This window comes from Heloderma suspectum, chromosome 17 (assembly GCF_057233095.1).
Source record: "Heloderma suspectum isolate Gila_16-S chromosome 17, 16-S_ref, whole genome shotgun sequence".
NCBI lineage: Eukaryota > Metazoa > Chordata > Lepidosauria > Squamata > Helodermatidae > Heloderma > Heloderma suspectum.
In genome coordinates, this window is record NC_139474.1 from 4,419,079 (window position 1) to 4,436,774 (window position 17,696).

General features: G+C 50.7%; 1 protein-coding gene across 1 annotated transcript in view; it reads left to right on the forward strand.

Moving 5' to 3' along the window:
* Positions 1 to 17,696, forward strand: part of CDC42BPG (CDC42 binding protein kinase gamma) — an 83,337-nt gene that overhangs the window by 21,934 nt on the left and 43,707 nt on the right. Inside the window, exons 3-10 of the mRNA XM_084824500.1 lie at positions 5,838 to 5,929; positions 8,365 to 8,448; positions 9,801 to 9,896; positions 10,933 to 11,081; positions 12,265 to 12,358; positions 13,114 to 13,314; positions 15,179 to 15,427; positions 16,329 to 16,408. Of these exons, the coding sequence (XP_084680626.1) occupies positions 5,838 to 5,929; positions 8,365 to 8,448; positions 9,801 to 9,896; positions 10,933 to 11,081; positions 12,265 to 12,358; positions 13,114 to 13,314; positions 15,179 to 15,427; positions 16,329 to 16,408 (1,045 nt within the window). The remainder of the gene's footprint in view (positions 1 to 5,837; positions 5,930 to 8,364; positions 8,449 to 9,800; positions 9,897 to 10,932; positions 11,082 to 12,264; positions 12,359 to 13,113; positions 13,315 to 15,178; positions 15,428 to 16,328; positions 16,409 to 17,696) is intronic.

Below are 17,696 nucleotides of genomic sequence, written 5' to 3' on the forward strand. Positions count from 1 at the left end.
CTTGTCTGAAATGGAATTTGGCCCTTCGACTGCAACTGGTTCAACACCCCCAGAGCGGACCCATTGAAATCCATGGGACCTAAGTTAGCCGTAACTTTCTTGTCTCCGTGATTTCACTGGGTCTGCTCTAAGCACGACCAAGCCTGGATCCAGCCCTGTGTGTGCACGTCGCAGAAAGAGAGAGCCAGTGATTAGAATCAGGACTCCTTTCCTTCACAGGGAGGTGAAGGGGAAAAAACCAAGCTCAGCAGATCCAGGAATTCTGCATGCAAGCAGGGTGTTGCGTTCCTGTGCTCGCCACGTGGGCATGTCGCTGGCGAGCGTTAGGGAGAGGTGCCTCCTTGCCTCTGTTTGACAGTCAGTGCCCTAAGTACTTTGCTGGGGATCTGCTCCCTCCCTTCCCTGCCTACAAAGGAGCCGTTTGTGTCCCCGGAGGGTCCATGGGCATTCTCATCCAAGAAAACCGTGATTTTCTATTTCTTTTATTTATTTTGGGAACAGCCCAAAGCCGGCATCAGGTGTAGGCATGGTTGGGCACCCGCCGAGGGCCCACACCCCAGCAGGGGCCCAGTGACAAGCACCCCCTGGACTTGCTCCTCCTCTTCACCCTTGCAGCCTGCTTGCTCCCTGCCTCTCTGCCTGCCAAACACGCCAGTGGTGGCCATGAGGAGGAAGAGGAGGAGGAAGAGCAGCTGGGGACGTTGGTGGTGAGAAGGCCGGCTCACAGAGGGAAGGCGAAGATGCGTTGCCCAAGACCCTCCAAAACTTGGCTGGAGCCAGCGTGGAACAGCTCCAAATGAAATTGGCTGCAACTTGCCACCTGGTTTAGGCCTGGGGCAGATGGAATGGGTTTTATATAGGGGAGGTGTTGTCCTGGGAAAAGGAGCATGCAGGGCTTGTTTTTGGCACAGAACCTGCCTGCTTTTAGTCACAGAGTTCATTTCTGGCTGGAGAAGAGTGCCTCTATGTTTATGCAGAGTGCATTTTCCTCACCATTGAGTGTCTCCAGCATTAGGGTCTAGAAGGCATCATGCTTGCAGAGGTTAAACTGGTAGCGCCTCTCTCTCCTTTCTCTCTTTTACAAATTCGGCACTGGAAGGGTGGGTTGTTGGTTCTTTGTTAGTCCTTGACCAGCAGGTGCTGGTTCAGCAAAGCCTGGGCATTTTAGCAGCTCTTAAGATGTTCTGGCTATGTATCCCCCTGCTGACAATGTAGACGTTAAGAGATGCTCCTATAGTTCCTCCTATACACCTCTGATGGAAACAGGATATTGGGAAAGATGCCATTGAAATGAATGGGGCCTTTATTTGGTGATGTGGGTTGGAGATTCCGCAATCTGGAATTTGGCCGGAGCAGGAGGCAAAGGGTTAAATCCCCCCCAATGCCCCACGTGATGATCCTGATCTGGATCACAGAGTGTGTGTGTGTGTGGGGGGGCATATCTGCAGTTTGTGAAAAGCAAATATTTGCCATTTGAAAAACAATTGGTGAAAAACAAATATTTGCAGTTTGAAAAAATAAATAAACAATACACCGAATACATAAGCAATACAACAAATATCGCAAATATTTCACAGTTTGCAAATATTTGCAATTTGAAAAAATAAACAATAAACAATACACCGAATACATAAGCAGTACACCAGATATTGCTAATATTTTGCAGTTTGCAAATATTCGCAATTTGAAAAACAATTCGTGAAAAACAAATATTTGCAGTTTGTGAAAAATAACTCTGCCCTCAACAGCAGAATGACACAATTAAAGCCATGCGTAGTTTGGCCGTTAGGTAGCGCGAGTCAGTAATGGCTTCTCTTTCACAAAAAGGTTGTGCATTGAGAGAACCTGAATGCTGCAACAGAGGTGAATGATGCAAGTCAAACCCTTCCATAAAGTGGTTTATTCTGGGTCATTTGTTCTTCAGCTCATCAAAGGAAGGAGAGCTGTGAAGTATCCAAACCTGACCCCTGTTTAGCTGTCTTCTGGCTCACCAGCCATTGCTGCTGTCATGTTACCAGGCAGCACACGTCTCTGTAGCCATGAGGTCTAGAAAGCATAAAATCATAGAATCATTGACTTGGAAAGGGCCGTTTAGGCCATCAAGTCCAGCCCCCTGCTCAGTGCAGGGATCCAATTTCAAGCATCCCTGAGAGGTGTCTGTCCAGTCTCTGCTTGGAAACCTCCAGTGACGGAGAAGCCCACCACCACCTCCTTCGGCAATTGGTTCTGTTGTCTGGCTGCTCTGACCCTTAGGACGTTTTTCCAGAGGTTCAGCTAAAATCTGCCTTCCTGGAACGTCAGCCATTTATTTCGTATCCTAATGTCTTGGCAGATAGACAGCAGGTTGCGGCCTCTTTTGTGTGACAGCCCTTTAGGGACTTGAACAGTGCGATCATATCCCCCTCGGTCTTCTCAAGGCTAAAGTACCCAGTTCCTTCCATCTTTCCTCGTAGGATTTGGTTTCTAGTCCTTTGATCCTCTTTGTTGCCCTTCTCTGAACTTGCTGCATTTGAACAGAATCCTTCTTTAACTGTGCTGTCCAGGAGTGGACACAGTATTTGGGGTGAGGACTGACCAGCACAGAGCAGAGTGGAACTATCACTTCCCGTGATTTAAAATCATAGCATCCTAGAATCGTAGGGTTGGAAGGGGCCTACAAGGCCATCGAGTCCAACCCTCTGCTCAGTGCAGGAATCCAAGTCAGAGCATCCCTGACAGGTGGCTGTCCAGCCTCGTCTTGAATGCCCCCAGTGTGGGAGAGCCCACCACCTCCCTAGGGAACGGGTTCCATTGTCATATTGCTCTAACAGGACGTTTCTCCTGATGTTCAGCCCGAATCTGGCTTCCTGTCACTTGAGCCCATTATTCCGTGTCTTGCATTCTGGGATGATCAAGAAGAGATCCTGGCCTTCCTCTCTGGGACACCCTTTCAAGTACTTGAACAGCGCTATCATATCTCCCCTCAGCCTTCTCCTCTCAAGGCTAAACATGTCCAGTTCCTTCAGTCTCTCCTCACAGGGCTTTGTTTCCATCCCCTGATCATCTTCGCTGCCCTCCTCTGAACCCTCTCCAGCTTGTCTGCATCCTTCTTCAAGTGTGGTGCCCAGAACTGGACACAGTACTCCAGATGAGGCCTAACCAGTGCTGAGTAGAGGGGAACTAGTACTTCACAGGATTTGGAAGCTATACTTCTATTAATGCAGCCCAAAATAGCATTTGCCTTTTTTGCAGCCACATCACATTGTTGGCTCATATTCAGCTTGTGATCGACAACAATTCCAAGATCCTTCTCGCTTGTAGTGTGGTTGAGCCACGTATCCCCCATCTTGTAACTGTGCATTTGGTTTCTTTTTCCTAGGTGCAGAACTTGGCATTTATCCCTGTTAAATGTCATTCTGTTATTTTCTGCTCAGAGCTCCAGTCTGTCAAGATCACTTTGAATTTTGTTTCTGTCTTCCAAAGTATTAGCTATCCTGCCCAATTTTGTGTCATCTGCAGATCTGATCAGCATTCCCTGTACCTTCTCATCCAAGTCGTTAATAAAAAAGTTGAAGAGCACTGGGCCCAGGATCGAGCCCTGCGGTACCCTGCTCGTTACCTCGATTTAGAAACTATCCTTCAGTTGAGGCAACCTAAAATGGCACTTGCCTTTTTTGCAGCCGCACCACACCGCTTGGCTCATTTTCAGCTTGTGATCAGCTACAACTGCAAAGAACAAAGAAACGTGTCCTTTTTAAAGAAAAAGAAGCCAAGATTCTCATGGGGTTCCGAATATGTACCTGATACCGAATCTTTCCCTTGGGTAGCCAAGGACAGAGTTGCTGGATATACCTGTATCCCTGCTCTGACAATCCTTCTCATAACCAGTTGTTTTGCCTCCTTCCTTCTCTGAGATGCCTCGGCCCTTACAGGAAGAGACAGGTGCCTCAGCGTGAGCAGGGCTGCCAAGGGTGGCATGATGGGGCACGCAGGCATAATGCCCCACCCTGGGCACTGACAGGAGTGGCCAGCGGGGGCAGCAGAACCAGTCGGATCACAGCAGCTTTAAGCCACAGTTCGGAGAACAACTGCCTCTTCACCTGCTCCCTCGTTTTGCCCTCTCGGGGAGCGTCCCAAACAAGGGAAGAGTGTGGCAGGCAGGACTCCAAATCTGGGAGGTGTGAGAGCTAGGGGTTAGAGCAAGGAGGGGTGTGAATCAGCGGACTGGGATTATGGTCTGCTTAACGGCCTTGAAGAAGCAATGGAACATGGCCCCAGGCTTGCTCCTGTTTTGCTTACTTGCACAGAAAAAGAATAATAAGAATAATAAGTATAATCCAGGTTCTCTGGCTAGGAGCTTCTCACTGAGAGGCCAGTAAAGTGGCATAGAGCTGTGCACAAATGGACTCTCAAAATTCTCCAACCTTTTTGTGGGGGGACGATGACAATTTCACCACATTTCTCCTACGGGAGGAGGAGAAATTCTCCCAATGGTTTCTCACAGATAGGGCTCACCATTGGCAGGGGTTGTAGCACAGGTGCTTTCCTTTTTCCTCAGGGTTTCTGGTTTCTTGCACTGCTCCTGCAAGTGGCAACAGCATTGACTGTGTTGAGGCTTCCACTTTGCTGAGGCAGAATTTTGAATTTCTTTTGGTTTTTGAGCTTCCCTAATCACCCCGATTCTGCCAACCTAGCAGTTCGAAAGCAAGAAATTGCAAGTAGATAAATAGGTACCACTTTGGCGGGAAAGGTAACAGCGTTCCGTGCACCTCGGTGTTCAGTCATGCCGGCCACATGACCACGGAAGCGTCTTCGGACAGCGCTGGCTCTTCGGCTTAGAAATGGGGATGAGCACTGCACCCTAGAGTCGGACACGACTGATTGGGGACACCTTTACCTTTTACCTTTAATCACCCCGAGGTGGCTGAGGGTGCTGTGTGTGTTTTCCCTCTCTGTTACACATGTTTCTTCAGCCACCTCATAAAGTAAGGTAAGTACAAGACCCCCAAACCCAACTCATGAGAATTTCTCCAAAATTTCTTCTCCTTTGAATTTCTTCTCGAAAGCAATTTCTTTTCTATCAAACTGAATGATAATGGTCAAAAAAAGGGTGGGAGACATTTCGGCACAGCCCTAGTTCTCAAAAGTTCGAAGTTTTCAGTCACTGAAAACTTCAGTCACTGGCAGTAACAGTTTTAAGCTACAATAGGCTGGTCGTTTTTGTATTATGGACACCCCCTTTTGCTTCTGCCCCCCCTTTGCCTTCTGCCCGCCCACCAGGGGTTGGCAGCGGCACCCGCCAAGACCCTCAAGCTTGCCCACAATTGGCTTTTCCTGACCTCTAATAAAGTCAACGGAGCAATGTCGTTCCATTGACTTTAAGAGAGGTAGGGAAAACGGTGGTCCTGCCAAAAAATGGCTTGACAGTGAGGAAGCCCACCTCTCACTCTGACCCTTGGGGCAACAGGGACTGTGGTGTAGTGGGAGCTTCATCTCTGCATCCGTTTTTCAGCAGAGGACTCTTTTCCCCAACTTTATCCAAGTCGATGGAGCAGTATTGCTCCATAGACATCAATAGAGGTGGGGACAAAAATCCCATGCCAAAATCCCCCCCCCCCAAATGAAGGTGGCAGGGGGGAGAAAAAAGAGAATCCAGGGAAGGACCTGGGAAGAAAAGACAAATGGGCCCATGGGCCAAAAAGGTTGCCAACCCCTGGACTAAATGAGCTCCCCTTTCAACTCCGATGGACAGTTTTGGAGACAAGACTCATGTTTATCTGTTTTCTTTAAGTACGTTGACACAGCCGGTCAGTGCAGCTCAATCAAACTGGTGGGATTTCTCTCTGATCTCCTTGCAGCCTCCCCTTTTGCTGCCAGGGCAAAGCAGCTGCGCCTGCGGAGAGATGACTTTGAGATCTTGAAGGTGATTGGGCGGGGAGCTTTCGGAGAGGTGAGTGCCAATGGCTCTTTCTGTGTTTGGGGCATATGAAGGCACCTGCCTGCAGAGGACGGGCATTTGGGGCACTCTAAGTCTGCACTGCAGGGTGCTGGGATAACTTGCTGCCCCAAGGACTGTATGGAGGGCAACTGGAGGACGCAGCCCCCACCCAAAGAGATCAGTAGAAAAGAAAGTAGCAGAGCACTGTGATCTCTGGGCACAATGGTAGTTTATCTGGTTCCTGATTTCTGGGAACCTGCAATACTCCTCAGAGGAAACCACACTTTTAAGCAATGCCTGTGTTCACACAGAACGATAAGGAATCCTGGCTTACTGTGAACATGCAGTGTGCTGGCGTGCACATCCTGTTCACTCCCACTTTGCTCTTTGTGTGAGAGGGTAAAACTAACCAGGAAGGAATAGCTTATTGTGACGACTGAACCCAGGATCCTGGTTTGTTGTTCTCGAACAAGCCAGGATACATAAGCCAACAACAAGCCAGGATCCTGGATTCAGACATCACCATGTCCCATCCCTTCCTGGTTAGTGCTACCTGCTCGTGCAAAGGGAGGAGCAAAGTGGGAGTGAACATGAACATAAACCAGGCAACCTGGCTTATCTCTGCGTGTGAACTTCAAACCTAGTCGAGGTTTGCTGATTTCTGAAATTATTCCCCAGCTAAATTTTGACGTTCGACCTGGAAATTTGCTCCATGTGGCAATTCTGTAGCATTCTTTTTGAGAATTGTACTTCCAAGTGGCGAGAGTGTTGGACTAGGAGCTGGGAGATCCGGGTTCGAGTCCCCACTCAGCCATGGAAGCTCATTGGGTGACTTTGGGCCAGTTGCTGACTCTCAGCCCAACCTACCTCGCAGGGTTGTTGTTGTGAGGATGAAGTGGAGAGGAGGAGGAGGATTATGTACACCGCCTTGGGTTCCTTAAGGAGGAAAAAAGGCAGGATGTAAATGTGATAAATAAATAAATAAGCAAGTAAGCTGAGATGGTGCCATACAGATATGTATTGTTGGGATTATTTTCTAGTTTTTCACCAAACCATGAACATTACAGTGTTGAGCCAATGGGCTGCTGTCGGGCTGCACCCCGACAATTTGGTCCACAGGTGTTTTTGCTGCAATAAATCTCTTACGGCCATACTCTGTGACAGTTGACTCAGATGCAAGTCCAGCTGTGCTCACTGGGGCTTACTCCCTAGGTCAGGGTGTCTAGGATTGCAGCCTTAGTTTTTAAGGTGCCACAAGATGCTTTGTTGTTTATGTTCAAAAAAATCAGGTTCTAGAAGCCTCCTTGAATGCCATTTTTTGGCAGAAAGGCAGGATATAAATAAAATGGTCCTAAGAATCCCCCGTTTTGGAAATCGCAGTCTCCTGTAGTGTCGTATGAAGGGTTATGGGGATGGCCCAGAAATGTTTTGGAGCTTAGGGGTGCTTTTATTGTGCAACCACCCTGGCTCAGTCTTGGAATTTTACAGGGAATACAGAGGTCTTCTTCCAGTTGTGGCCCTCCTGTGTTTTCCTGCTGCCAGGAAAACCGCTGTTAAGGCAGAAAAGACAGAATAGCTGCACAAAATCTTTTGTTTGGTAGTGCTAGGAGCTCTCCATCTGGAAGCACCCGAGAGGTCCAGTAAAGCCTAACTGGTTCTCTCCCCTTCATATTGGCAGAGATGGTGCAGTTAGTGATGCCTGAATTTTTTAAAAAATGCCTCCCATGGTGGTAATATTTTTAAGAACATACTAAATTATCCGCAATTTGTTGCACTGTCACGGTTTCCACCAAATCGGTCACCTGGGATGGTTTATGATCTGTGTAGCAGGGAGAAAGGGGCAGCCCAGGGAAGGGTCAAGGGTCGGTGTGGACAGGCACATGCCAAGGGCTCACGTCCCAGCAAGAGTTCTCTTCCTCTTCACCATGCAAGCTGCTGGTTCCCCTGCCTCTTGCTCTGGCCCAGATAACATCGGTGGTGAGGAGGAGGAGGAGGAGACGCCACGGCCTCCTTGCTCACGGGCTCTCTGCCTGTCAAGCGAGCAAGTGGGAGCCATAATATATGATAGTCTCCATCAGGCCTGGCATCAAGGGTCGACATGGTTGGGCACCTGCCAAGGGCCCACACCACAGCAGGGGCCCCCTGATAAGAGTCCCCTGGAGTTGCTCCCCCTGTTCAACTCTGCAACCTGCTTGTCCACCGCTCTGGCTCGGACAACGGTGGTGGTGAGGAGGAGGAGTGGCAGGTACCACGGCCTCCTTGCTCCCTGGCTCTCTCTGCCTGTCCAGCAAGCAAGCGGCAGCCATGATGAGGAAGAGGAGGAGGAGCGAGAGCAGCTGGGGACCATGGCGGTGAGGAGGGGGACTCCCTGAGGAAGGGCGAAAGTGCCTTGCCCAAGAACCCTCCAAAACCCGGAACTGGCAGGTGTCCCCTTCTCTTCCCATTAGGTGGCGGTCGTGAGGATGAAGCAGACGGAGAAGGTCTACGCCATGAAGGTTCTGCACAAATGGGAGATGCTGAAGAGAGCCGAGGTACAGTGGCCTGCCCAGGCCTCTCCAGGCAGCAGCAGGGGCTGCAAGAAAAGCTCCCTCCGGGGTGGCTGAGTACCGAACCGGAGGTTGCGGGGACTGCTTAGAACAGGGCTCGGGAAGCTTTTGTTTACTGTTGAGGGCCATATTCCTTCATGGGTAATCTATTGGGGGCCGCACGCTGCAGGGGCTGAAGCCAGAGCTGGGCAGGGCCAGTGCCCTAAGTGAGCAGAGTTACGGACATTACCCGCAGTGGAGGCTGGTGTCTTCTATTTCAGTGGGGCAGTGCATTCGCTCTGGTTTTCAGTCAGAACTCTAAAGTTGCTATCCAAGGTGCTGAACCCACTGGGGGGGTGGGGTTTGGCGTTTTGGATAGCTCTTGCAGAGTTCTGACTGGGGAGGGGCCGTAGCTCATCATTGGTAGAGCCCCTGCTTTGCATGCAGAAGTTCGCAGGTTCGATCCCCCGCTTCTCCAGGTAGGGTGAGGAAAGAATCCTGCCTGAAGCCCTGGAGAGCCGCTGCTGCCAGTCAGTGTCGACAGTACTGGGCTAGATGGACCCAGGGTCTGATTCAGCATAAGGCAGCTTCCTATGTTCCTATGACTGGTCCTGACTGAGACCCGGAGCGGATGTACTGCCCCACTGAAATAGGAGCCACCAACCTCCGCAGGTTGCTCACATCCATGTTATGGAGTTACACGTTGCACAGAACATCAAGAAATGGCTTCCTCTTCAGGGAGAAATGCAAGGCAAAGCTCAAAGTGCTGCAGATGTAATTCACTTTTAAAAATGTTGAAATTGCATAAGCGGTTCCATCCTTGCAAAAACACCTGGGGGAGGGTGGGAGGGAGGGAGAGAGAGAGAGGTGCCCCATGAAAAACTGTGCTCTTTCAAAAGAGTTGGTTGCTTTTCCTTACTTGCTACCTGAAGATAATCCTTCATGCATCTTATGTCGTGTTCTTCTTTAAGGTGCCTAAGCCAGGGGTGGAGAACATCAGGCCCAGGGGCCAAATCTGGCCTGCGTGAGGTCCCAATTTGGCCCTCTGGGGCTCCCCAGACTATGATATGCTGGTATTTTAGCCACACCCCTTTGCTTTTGGTCCTGCCCACCACTGGAATGCAGCCCCGAGGGCTTCTCCGAAATGGAATTCCGACCTCGGGACAAAAGAGGTTCCACACCGCTGCCTGCCGGAGGGCAAGCAACCACACCTTGACCTGTGTCTTGGCTTGGATGGCTACCTCCGTCTCGTCTCGTGAGCTTCCTAGGGGTATCTGGCTGTCCTCTGCTGGAGACAATAGGCTAGGCTAAAGCGTGGGCCGATTTAGCTGTGTTTTTCTCTGCCTGCCTCTTTTCAGACGGCTTGCTTCCGGGAGGAGCGTGACGTGCTGGTTCACGGGGACAGGCAATGGGTCACTACTTTGCACTATGCCTTCCAGGATGATCACTACCTGGTAAGCCTCTTCAGACAAGCCAGTGACACAACCTCGGAGAGAAATGGGAGGAGGCTGGCTTCTCTTGAAACCCGGATAAAATGACAAGGAAAACTGCAACTTAGATTAGAAGGCAAAGAGAGAGAGAGCGCAAACTCAGGTTCTGAACAGACCAAACAATGGGGTTTTTTGGTAGCTCAACACGTTTCAGAATCAGAGGGCATCTCTACACCAGCCTAAAATCCTGCATTTAAATCAGGGCTTTCTGCTTCCGTTTTAAATGCAGGATCACAACGTCTCCCTTTTTCACGTGCTTCCTTTCCCCCACCCCCTTCCCCCTCCTCCTCCCCGCATCTTTCCATTCTCTTTCATTGATCTCGCTCCTCTTCTTGCCGCTTTTCCTCTTTTCACGGAGGAGACTGAAGATTACACAGCAGGGTAATTTGATAGCTCATTATCTGCAATCGATTTAAAAACGGAACAAAGGGCATTTAGCGCAGGAGATGCCCTGGAGGGTCACGGCGTCATGTAAAGAGCCCGCAAACTTCCATGAAGGAGCAATCTCAATTGCAGGATAAAAGCTCCGTGTGAAGAAAGCCAGGGACTCCTTCCTTAGGAGCTTGCAAGATTTTCTAGTACGGGGGTCCCCATCTTTTGGGACCCATGGGCACATTTGGGAATTTGAGAAACGGCTGTGGGCACCACCACAAAATGGCTGCCATGGGGGATGTGGCTAGTCACAAAATGGCTGCTGTGGGGAGCTGGCTAGTCAAACGTGAGCTAAAGAGGTTGGGAGGGGGGATAGTGAGGCTAGAGGTTAGAAAGGGAGAGGAAGAAGACATTTCCAAATGTTTTTATTTAAAAAAAAAGTTTTTCAAGGTGTCCCGGAGTAGAGAGCTTTGTGGGCACTCTTGGAGGCCCCACGGTTGCTGCATTGGGGATCCCTGTTCTGGTACATCTTGAGGTATAGCAGCCTCAAAAATGGTTTTAAAACAAACTCTGCTGAGCCTTTCCTCCCCTCCTTGGCTGTTTTCTCCCTTGCCCCTTCTTTTTTCAGTACCTGGTGATGGATTACTATGCAGGGGGAGACCTACTCACCCTCCTCAGCAAGTTTGAGGACCGCCTGCCTGAGGACATGGCTTGCTTCTACTTGGCAGAGATGGTGCTGGCCATCCACTCCCTCCACCAGCTCCGATACGTCCACAGGTACGTGCCCTCCAGCATCTAAGCCAGCACAGAAGCCCCCCAGCCCTCCCGCTTCGGTTTCTTTACTCGTAAGAGGAGCAGAGTTGTATCTAGTCTTAGAGGAGGGCTTCAGGCAGGGGGAGGCGTGCCGAGGCTGACGAGCAAGTGAAGTAACCACGGTCAGACTATTGCAAGGGACGGGCTCACGGTTAGACTACTGCACTGCACTCAACGTGGGGCTACCCTTGAAGAGTGTTCGGAAGCTTCCGTTGGTGCAAAATGCAGCAGCTGGGCTGCTAACCAGTGCATAGTATCATGCTCACATCACCTGAATACTGACAGAGCTGCACTAGCTGCCAATTGTTTTCCAGGCTCAGTTCAGGGTGTTGGCGTCAACTTGGTTATCTGAGGGACCACCTCTCTCGGTATGGTATCTGCTTGGTTATTAAGATCAGCAGGAGAGGCTATTTTCAAGACACCCTCGTTTGCCAAGGCTTGCTTGCCAGGCACGTGGGAAAGGGCTTTCTCCCGGGCTGCTCCCAAACTCTGCAACACGCTCTCTTTGGAGATGTGATTGTTCCCCAGTCTCTGCATCCAGGAAGGGGATCAAGACAAATCTTTTAAACCGGGCTTTTCAAATTGTTGTTATAGTTTTACAAGTTGCTTTCAATGTTTGACTATGCTGTTTATGTTCTGAACCTTCTGTAAACCATCTTGGCTGGTCCCAGAAAGGTAGCATAGAAATACAATAAATAAGAAATCAATAAAACCAAGGCGAGACGCTATGGCATGGCATGCTTGTTATGTGATTCTGAAATGTTTGTTGCTGTAAATCTTGCCAGCTCTCTAGGAAATATATCTCCCTAGGAAATATATCTGGGGCCATGGGAAATACATCTGGGGTCCTGGGAAATGCTTTCGGGGGCAGGCCCCTGTAGGCCCAAGCCTAGCCACGCCCACGTGCCCACACGTATGCTCTGTGTTTCTAGCCTTGGATCCAAGCATTTGCACTTACCTTCTAAGGCTCTTTTCTCCCACCTTAAGAGAGTGCGTAACTGTCTGCACAAAAAGTGGTGCGTGTGCGTCCCTGTCCCACCCCGAAAGTCCTAGTTTTAAGGCCCTGCTCATTCTGGTTACTGGTACCCCCAACTCCACACCCATCCTGCAGGCTCTGCGCTCACCCATGTTGTCCCCAACTCCGCAGGGACATTAAGCCAGACAACATCCTCATTGACACCAACGGACACATCCGTCTTGCCGACTTTGGTTCCTGCCTACGCCTGCGTCCAGACGGCACGGTGAGTCTGGCAAGCTGAGTTGCATCGTGGGTAGGAACGAACGGCTCCATCCCTCCGTTTCTGGTCTGTTCCAGTTCCATGCAAGGTCATCCGTATGCCCAGTTCTGTCTTGCTCTGCATCCATCTGCAACGTTTAAAATGAAACTGCCCAGACACTAGCATTCTTTTTGAACCTATCTTTTTGCAGCATGCACCTTGGTATATGCAGTTTCTCCTAAAATACAAAAAGCTTGCATGCATTTTAACCCCAAGTGCACGTTTGATATGCATTTGGGTACATTTTTGGGCGCGCCAAGAGCTGTATTGCAAAATTCGGAGAAGTGTTTAAAAAAAAGACCCTGAAAGCAGGGCAGGGGAAACTCCAGCCCATGTGGCCTAATTCAGACTATAGAGGTTCCTATCTGGGCTCTCTCTGTGAGCCCCCCTCTCTCTCCCCAAGCCATGGGTCTGTTCTGGTTGATTGCAATAGAGGCTGGTGGCTCTGATGTCAGAGGGGCAATGAATCCGCTCCAGGTTTCAGTCGGAACCAATCAGAACTCTAAAGGAGCTCTCCAAGGTGTGGAGCACTTTGGAGAGCTCCTTTAGAGTTCTGACTGGTTCTGACTGAACCCTGGAGCAGATTTGCCGCCACACTGACATCAGAGCCACCAGCCATCACTGGCTGATTGACTCTGAAGACCGTCTGGGAAGGGCGTAGCCCCCAAACCAAGTTGTCCTCTGATCTCCCCTCCCTCCTTCCCCGCTCCCCCCGCCAGGTGGAGTCTTCAGTGGCTGTGGGGACCCCCGATTACATATCGCCGGAGATCTTGCAGGCCATGGAAGACAGAAAAGGGAAATACGGCCCAGAATGCGACTGGTGGTCCTTAGGGGTCTGTATGTACGAGCTGCTTTTTGGGGAGACCCCCTTCTATGCGGAATCCCTGGTGGAGACGTACGGCAAGATCATGAACCACGAGGTGAGCAGGGCGGGGGGGGGGGCTGTGGACTGTGGATGGTTTAAGATGATTGTAATCATGTTGTTCTACTGAGACAGTTTGGTGTAATGGTTAGAGCAGGAGTGAGCAACTTTGGGAAGTCTGGGAGGCCATTTTCACCCTATGCCACCCCCACCCCCTGGGGCCACACCTCTTCTCCCACCGTGCCAATTAAAATATATATATAGATAATGGAGTACAGAACGGCTGCAGGGTGCCAAAAGGTGCCAAAAGTTATTAAAAATAACTGCTCTGGACACCATTTTGTTTTTTAGTGAGGTTTTTTTTTTTTCAATTTTAGGGGCAGCAGGGGGGGGGACAAGGGGTTTTTACGTTGCCCACAGACCGCATGTTTCCCACCCCTGGGTTGGATTAGGACAGCAGAGACCCAGGTTCAAATCCCCACTCAGCCATGAAGCTCACTGGGTGACTTTGGGTCCGTCACTGACTCTCAGCCTAACCTTCCTCACAGGGTTGTTGTGAGGATTAAAATGGCGTGGCGGAGGATCATGTATGCCGCTTTAGGCTCTTTGGATAAAAAAGAGGGATATAAATGTAATCAATACATAAATAAAATAAATTATGCCTTCCACATGGCATCCTGGAATCAGGAAAAATAGTGGCCTCCCTTCCTTTATCGGGGGCAGAATGCTGGGTGACCTAGAAGCGTAGCCAATTAAACTTCGCTTCCGTTGGATCAATGGCTGGGTCTGGCTCCTGCTCAGTGGCTGACGGATCACGCTTGTCGGAATCAGGTTGAAATGCCGTGCCCCCACCCCTACGTCAGATTGGCTGCCATCTCTGGGTAGAGAATACTTTTTCCCTTCCCTGTGCAACTTGGCTTACTTGTGTGAGTCGTCTGCAGATGTCTGCTCTGCAGCCCGTCGGATCTCTCCGTTTACAGCACAGTGTAATCGGGACAGCATAGGTTGTGAGCCTGGTGGAGAGCTCAGCTATGAAGAGCAGTGTGAATTCTATGGGTCTCTTGATGGAGCCGCAGGGGGGCCACTTTGCTGGGAGGAGCTCGAAATCCCAGAGGGGAATTGCTGTTCTTTAGGCTTCCTTCTCCAGCTGCAATGCCTGGGAATTGAGTTTCCAGGGCCTTCAGCAGCGTGGGATCTTCCCGGGTGCTGCAATCTGAGAGCTTTTTAATGCACCTACCCAGTCCATACACTGGGGAGGGGGTGCGTGTTGCCTGCTGTGCCCCGTTATTACGGACTTTGGGGCTGATGTCCGGGTGCCCCACAGCCCAGGGCCCCCTCAGAAGACCATCAAGAGAGCGGCAGGTGACGGGCGCAGTGGCCGTGGGATTGCTAGGCTGACGCTGCTCACCACAACCCCCTTTCTTATTTTTAAACATTTTAGAGTTAGGGGAGCAGCTGCGTGGGCATGCACATGGTTACAGATGCTCATTTTATAATGTTTTTACTTTTAAAAAAGGTGATCCCTTTCTGCAACAAAATGGTGCTTACAAGCAAATGTATTTAGGTTCAGGGCACCAGATACAAACTCCATTTTATCCCTGTAAGGATGGTTCTCTGATTTCAGTGAGTTTGAAATGCCAAAAGAGCATTTCTTTTTTTCCACATGCGCGCGCACACACACACACACACACACACACACATCAATATATCTATCAGAGTTGGCAAACAGGGTTGGTTGTAGTTCGTGTTGCTCTAACTCGTAATGCAGAACCAGTTGTGAAGCACGAAATGGCGCGGAGAGGAGAAGAGAAATGTTCGTTGTGCGTTTCACAAGAGTGATATGCAAGATTATCGGATCATGAAGCTCAGAGTCTAAAATGACCCGGCTGTGCCTTATTTCCTCTTTGGGCTTTTCCCATCAGGACCATCTGCAGTTCCCTCCGGACATCACCGATGTCTCCGAGAGCGCCAAGGACCTCATCCGGGGGCTGCTGTGCCGGCAGGAGCTACGTCTGGGCCAGAACGGCATCGAGGACTTCAAGCGGCACCCCTTCTTCGAGGGCATTGACTGGGACAACATCCGCAAGAGCCCCCCGCCCTTCATGCCTGAGGTGGCCAGCCCCGCCGACACCTCCAACTTCGATGTGGATGACGACATGCTCAAGGAGCCGGTGAGGGGGCGGGGTGTCGCAGACAAAGGGCCTCTTCTCCCTTCAGGGTGGCATAATTCCCTCTATTAGCAATGTTCAGGAATGGGTGCCGATCATTACATAGTCAGAGCAACACCAGCCATGCACAAGAGGATAGTTTTAGCAGGGTCAGGGGAAGCCCAAGGTTTTCAGAAGTATATGCACCCACCATCTTTAAAAACAAAAGCCTACGTGGCCAACCCCTCCCCACAAAACAGCCCAGTGAGGACTGAGAGTGCTCAGTGGCCATGACATGCCGAGTGTCTGTTGAGGGGGAAAATGTAGAAAACTCGGGTGGATGTGGATTTGGGAATGGACTACCCTGTTAGAGGGCGTGGCTGGCTCTATCCCTGGACAAGATCACGTCACACCACACTGTTTCGTTGCTGGTATCACTTGTGCACTGGTGTTTCGTACAAATAGGAGGGGCCATCGCTCAGTGGTAGAGCAAATGCGTTGCATGCGGAAGGTCCCGGGTTCGATTCCCGGCATCTCCAGGGAGGGCTGGGAAAGTTCCTGCCTGAAGCCTGGAGAGCCGCTGCTGCCAGTCGGCGTCGGCGAGACTGGGCTAGATGGACCCAGGGTCTGACTCAGCATAAGGCAGCTTGCTGTGTATTCGTGCAAGATGAAGGATGGGAGAGGCAACACCTTTAGCTGCCTTATACAGAGTCAGACCAGTTCTGACTGGCAGTGGTCACCAGGGTCTCAGAAGGGTCTTTCCTCGCATGTCCTACCAGACCTCCTTTTTAACTGGCTCCACCGGGGATTGAACCGGAGACCTTCTGCTTGCAAAGCAGCTGCTCTACCGCGCGGCCTCCCCACCTGCTGGCTGAGGAATGACAAACCCTAAAGAATCCCTCCCTCCGTCTCTCCTCACTTCCAGGAGACGCTCCCGCCTGTATCTCATGCCGCATTCTCTGGCCACCACCTGCCTTTCGTTGGATTTACCTTCACTTCAGGGAAGTGAGTAGAACCTCCGTTTTATTCCCCCGCACACGCGCCCCTTGGCAACCCACGCAGGCGGGTTTTCGTGTGCGCCTGGGGGTGTTCCAGGCTTTGGGCAGTGAGGCCTGGCAGCACCACATTGGTTGCGCATGTGTGTTTATTAACTTACTTTAAGGAAGTGCGTTCCTCCCTACACTTACTACATTTCTGTACCGCCCCACAGCCAAAGCTCTCTGGGCAGTTCACAACAGTTAAACCCCCACACACACACACATTAAAGTAACATTACACAAAGTACAAAAACCATTTATGTAAAAACATGTAAACAGACAGCACATTTATGCCTGTAATGCTGCGTAGATGGCCCCTTTGCGGCCGCAGTCTATGCAACATTTAATTGCTGGAAGAAGGAGGGCCACCGTGGTGACTCCCTCCAAGATGGCGGCTGCTGTGGGTGCCCCAGGTAAAGAGGAGGGGGCCTGCACAGCTGGGCAGCGGGGCTGATGTGGGGTTGGCTCAGCGGAGGCAGCACTTCAGCTGTCCGGATCTTGCTTTGGATCCAGAGGCTGAAGTGGGCTGGCCTGGCTCTGGATGAGGCCGAGGTGGGTCGGGGGCCTGGCTCCGGATCAGGCTGAGGTGGGTCAGAAGCTCCAGACTGGCCTCTGAAGTGGGTCAGGGGGGTCACCGCACAGCCCTAAACTCATTATATGCTGCCAAATGCCTGAGAGATTTAACCTGGCACCGAAAAGGTGACAATGTTGGAGCCAGGCAGGCCTTGTTGGGGAGATCGTTCCAGAATTGGGGGGCCACCACCGAGAAGGAGAGCCTCTGAAAATGACTGCCATACTTGGGCAGGATGATATGGGAGTGTGGGTGGGGTAGAGAGCCCTGTGAAAATGTCAGCTCTGCAGCTTGCACCAGTAACAGGCACTGGTTCCACCATCCACATTATGGATTGTTGGGAAACCACCCAACAATTGGTGGTTGGGGAAAAGGAGTGTGGCCTTCTAGGGAAGGACTTTAGGAGGACTGGATTTGGCCTCCCAGCCTAACCCCCTGAGTAGATGGAGGGTGAACCGGAAGGGGGACATTTAGATTAATTGATCTAAAGACATTTGATTAAAAAAACCATCGCTCTGGTTAAGCCTGCATCAGATTTTTATTTCATTTTTGTTCTAAGGTATGTAATGATTTTAACATATAACCAAAATGACAGCGGTGCAGTTTGTCTTACATGGTTTGTCAGGTATACTAGTACATGCGGGAGACTTTGAGATGTGATGTTGCTCCCTGTAACGTTCGTGCT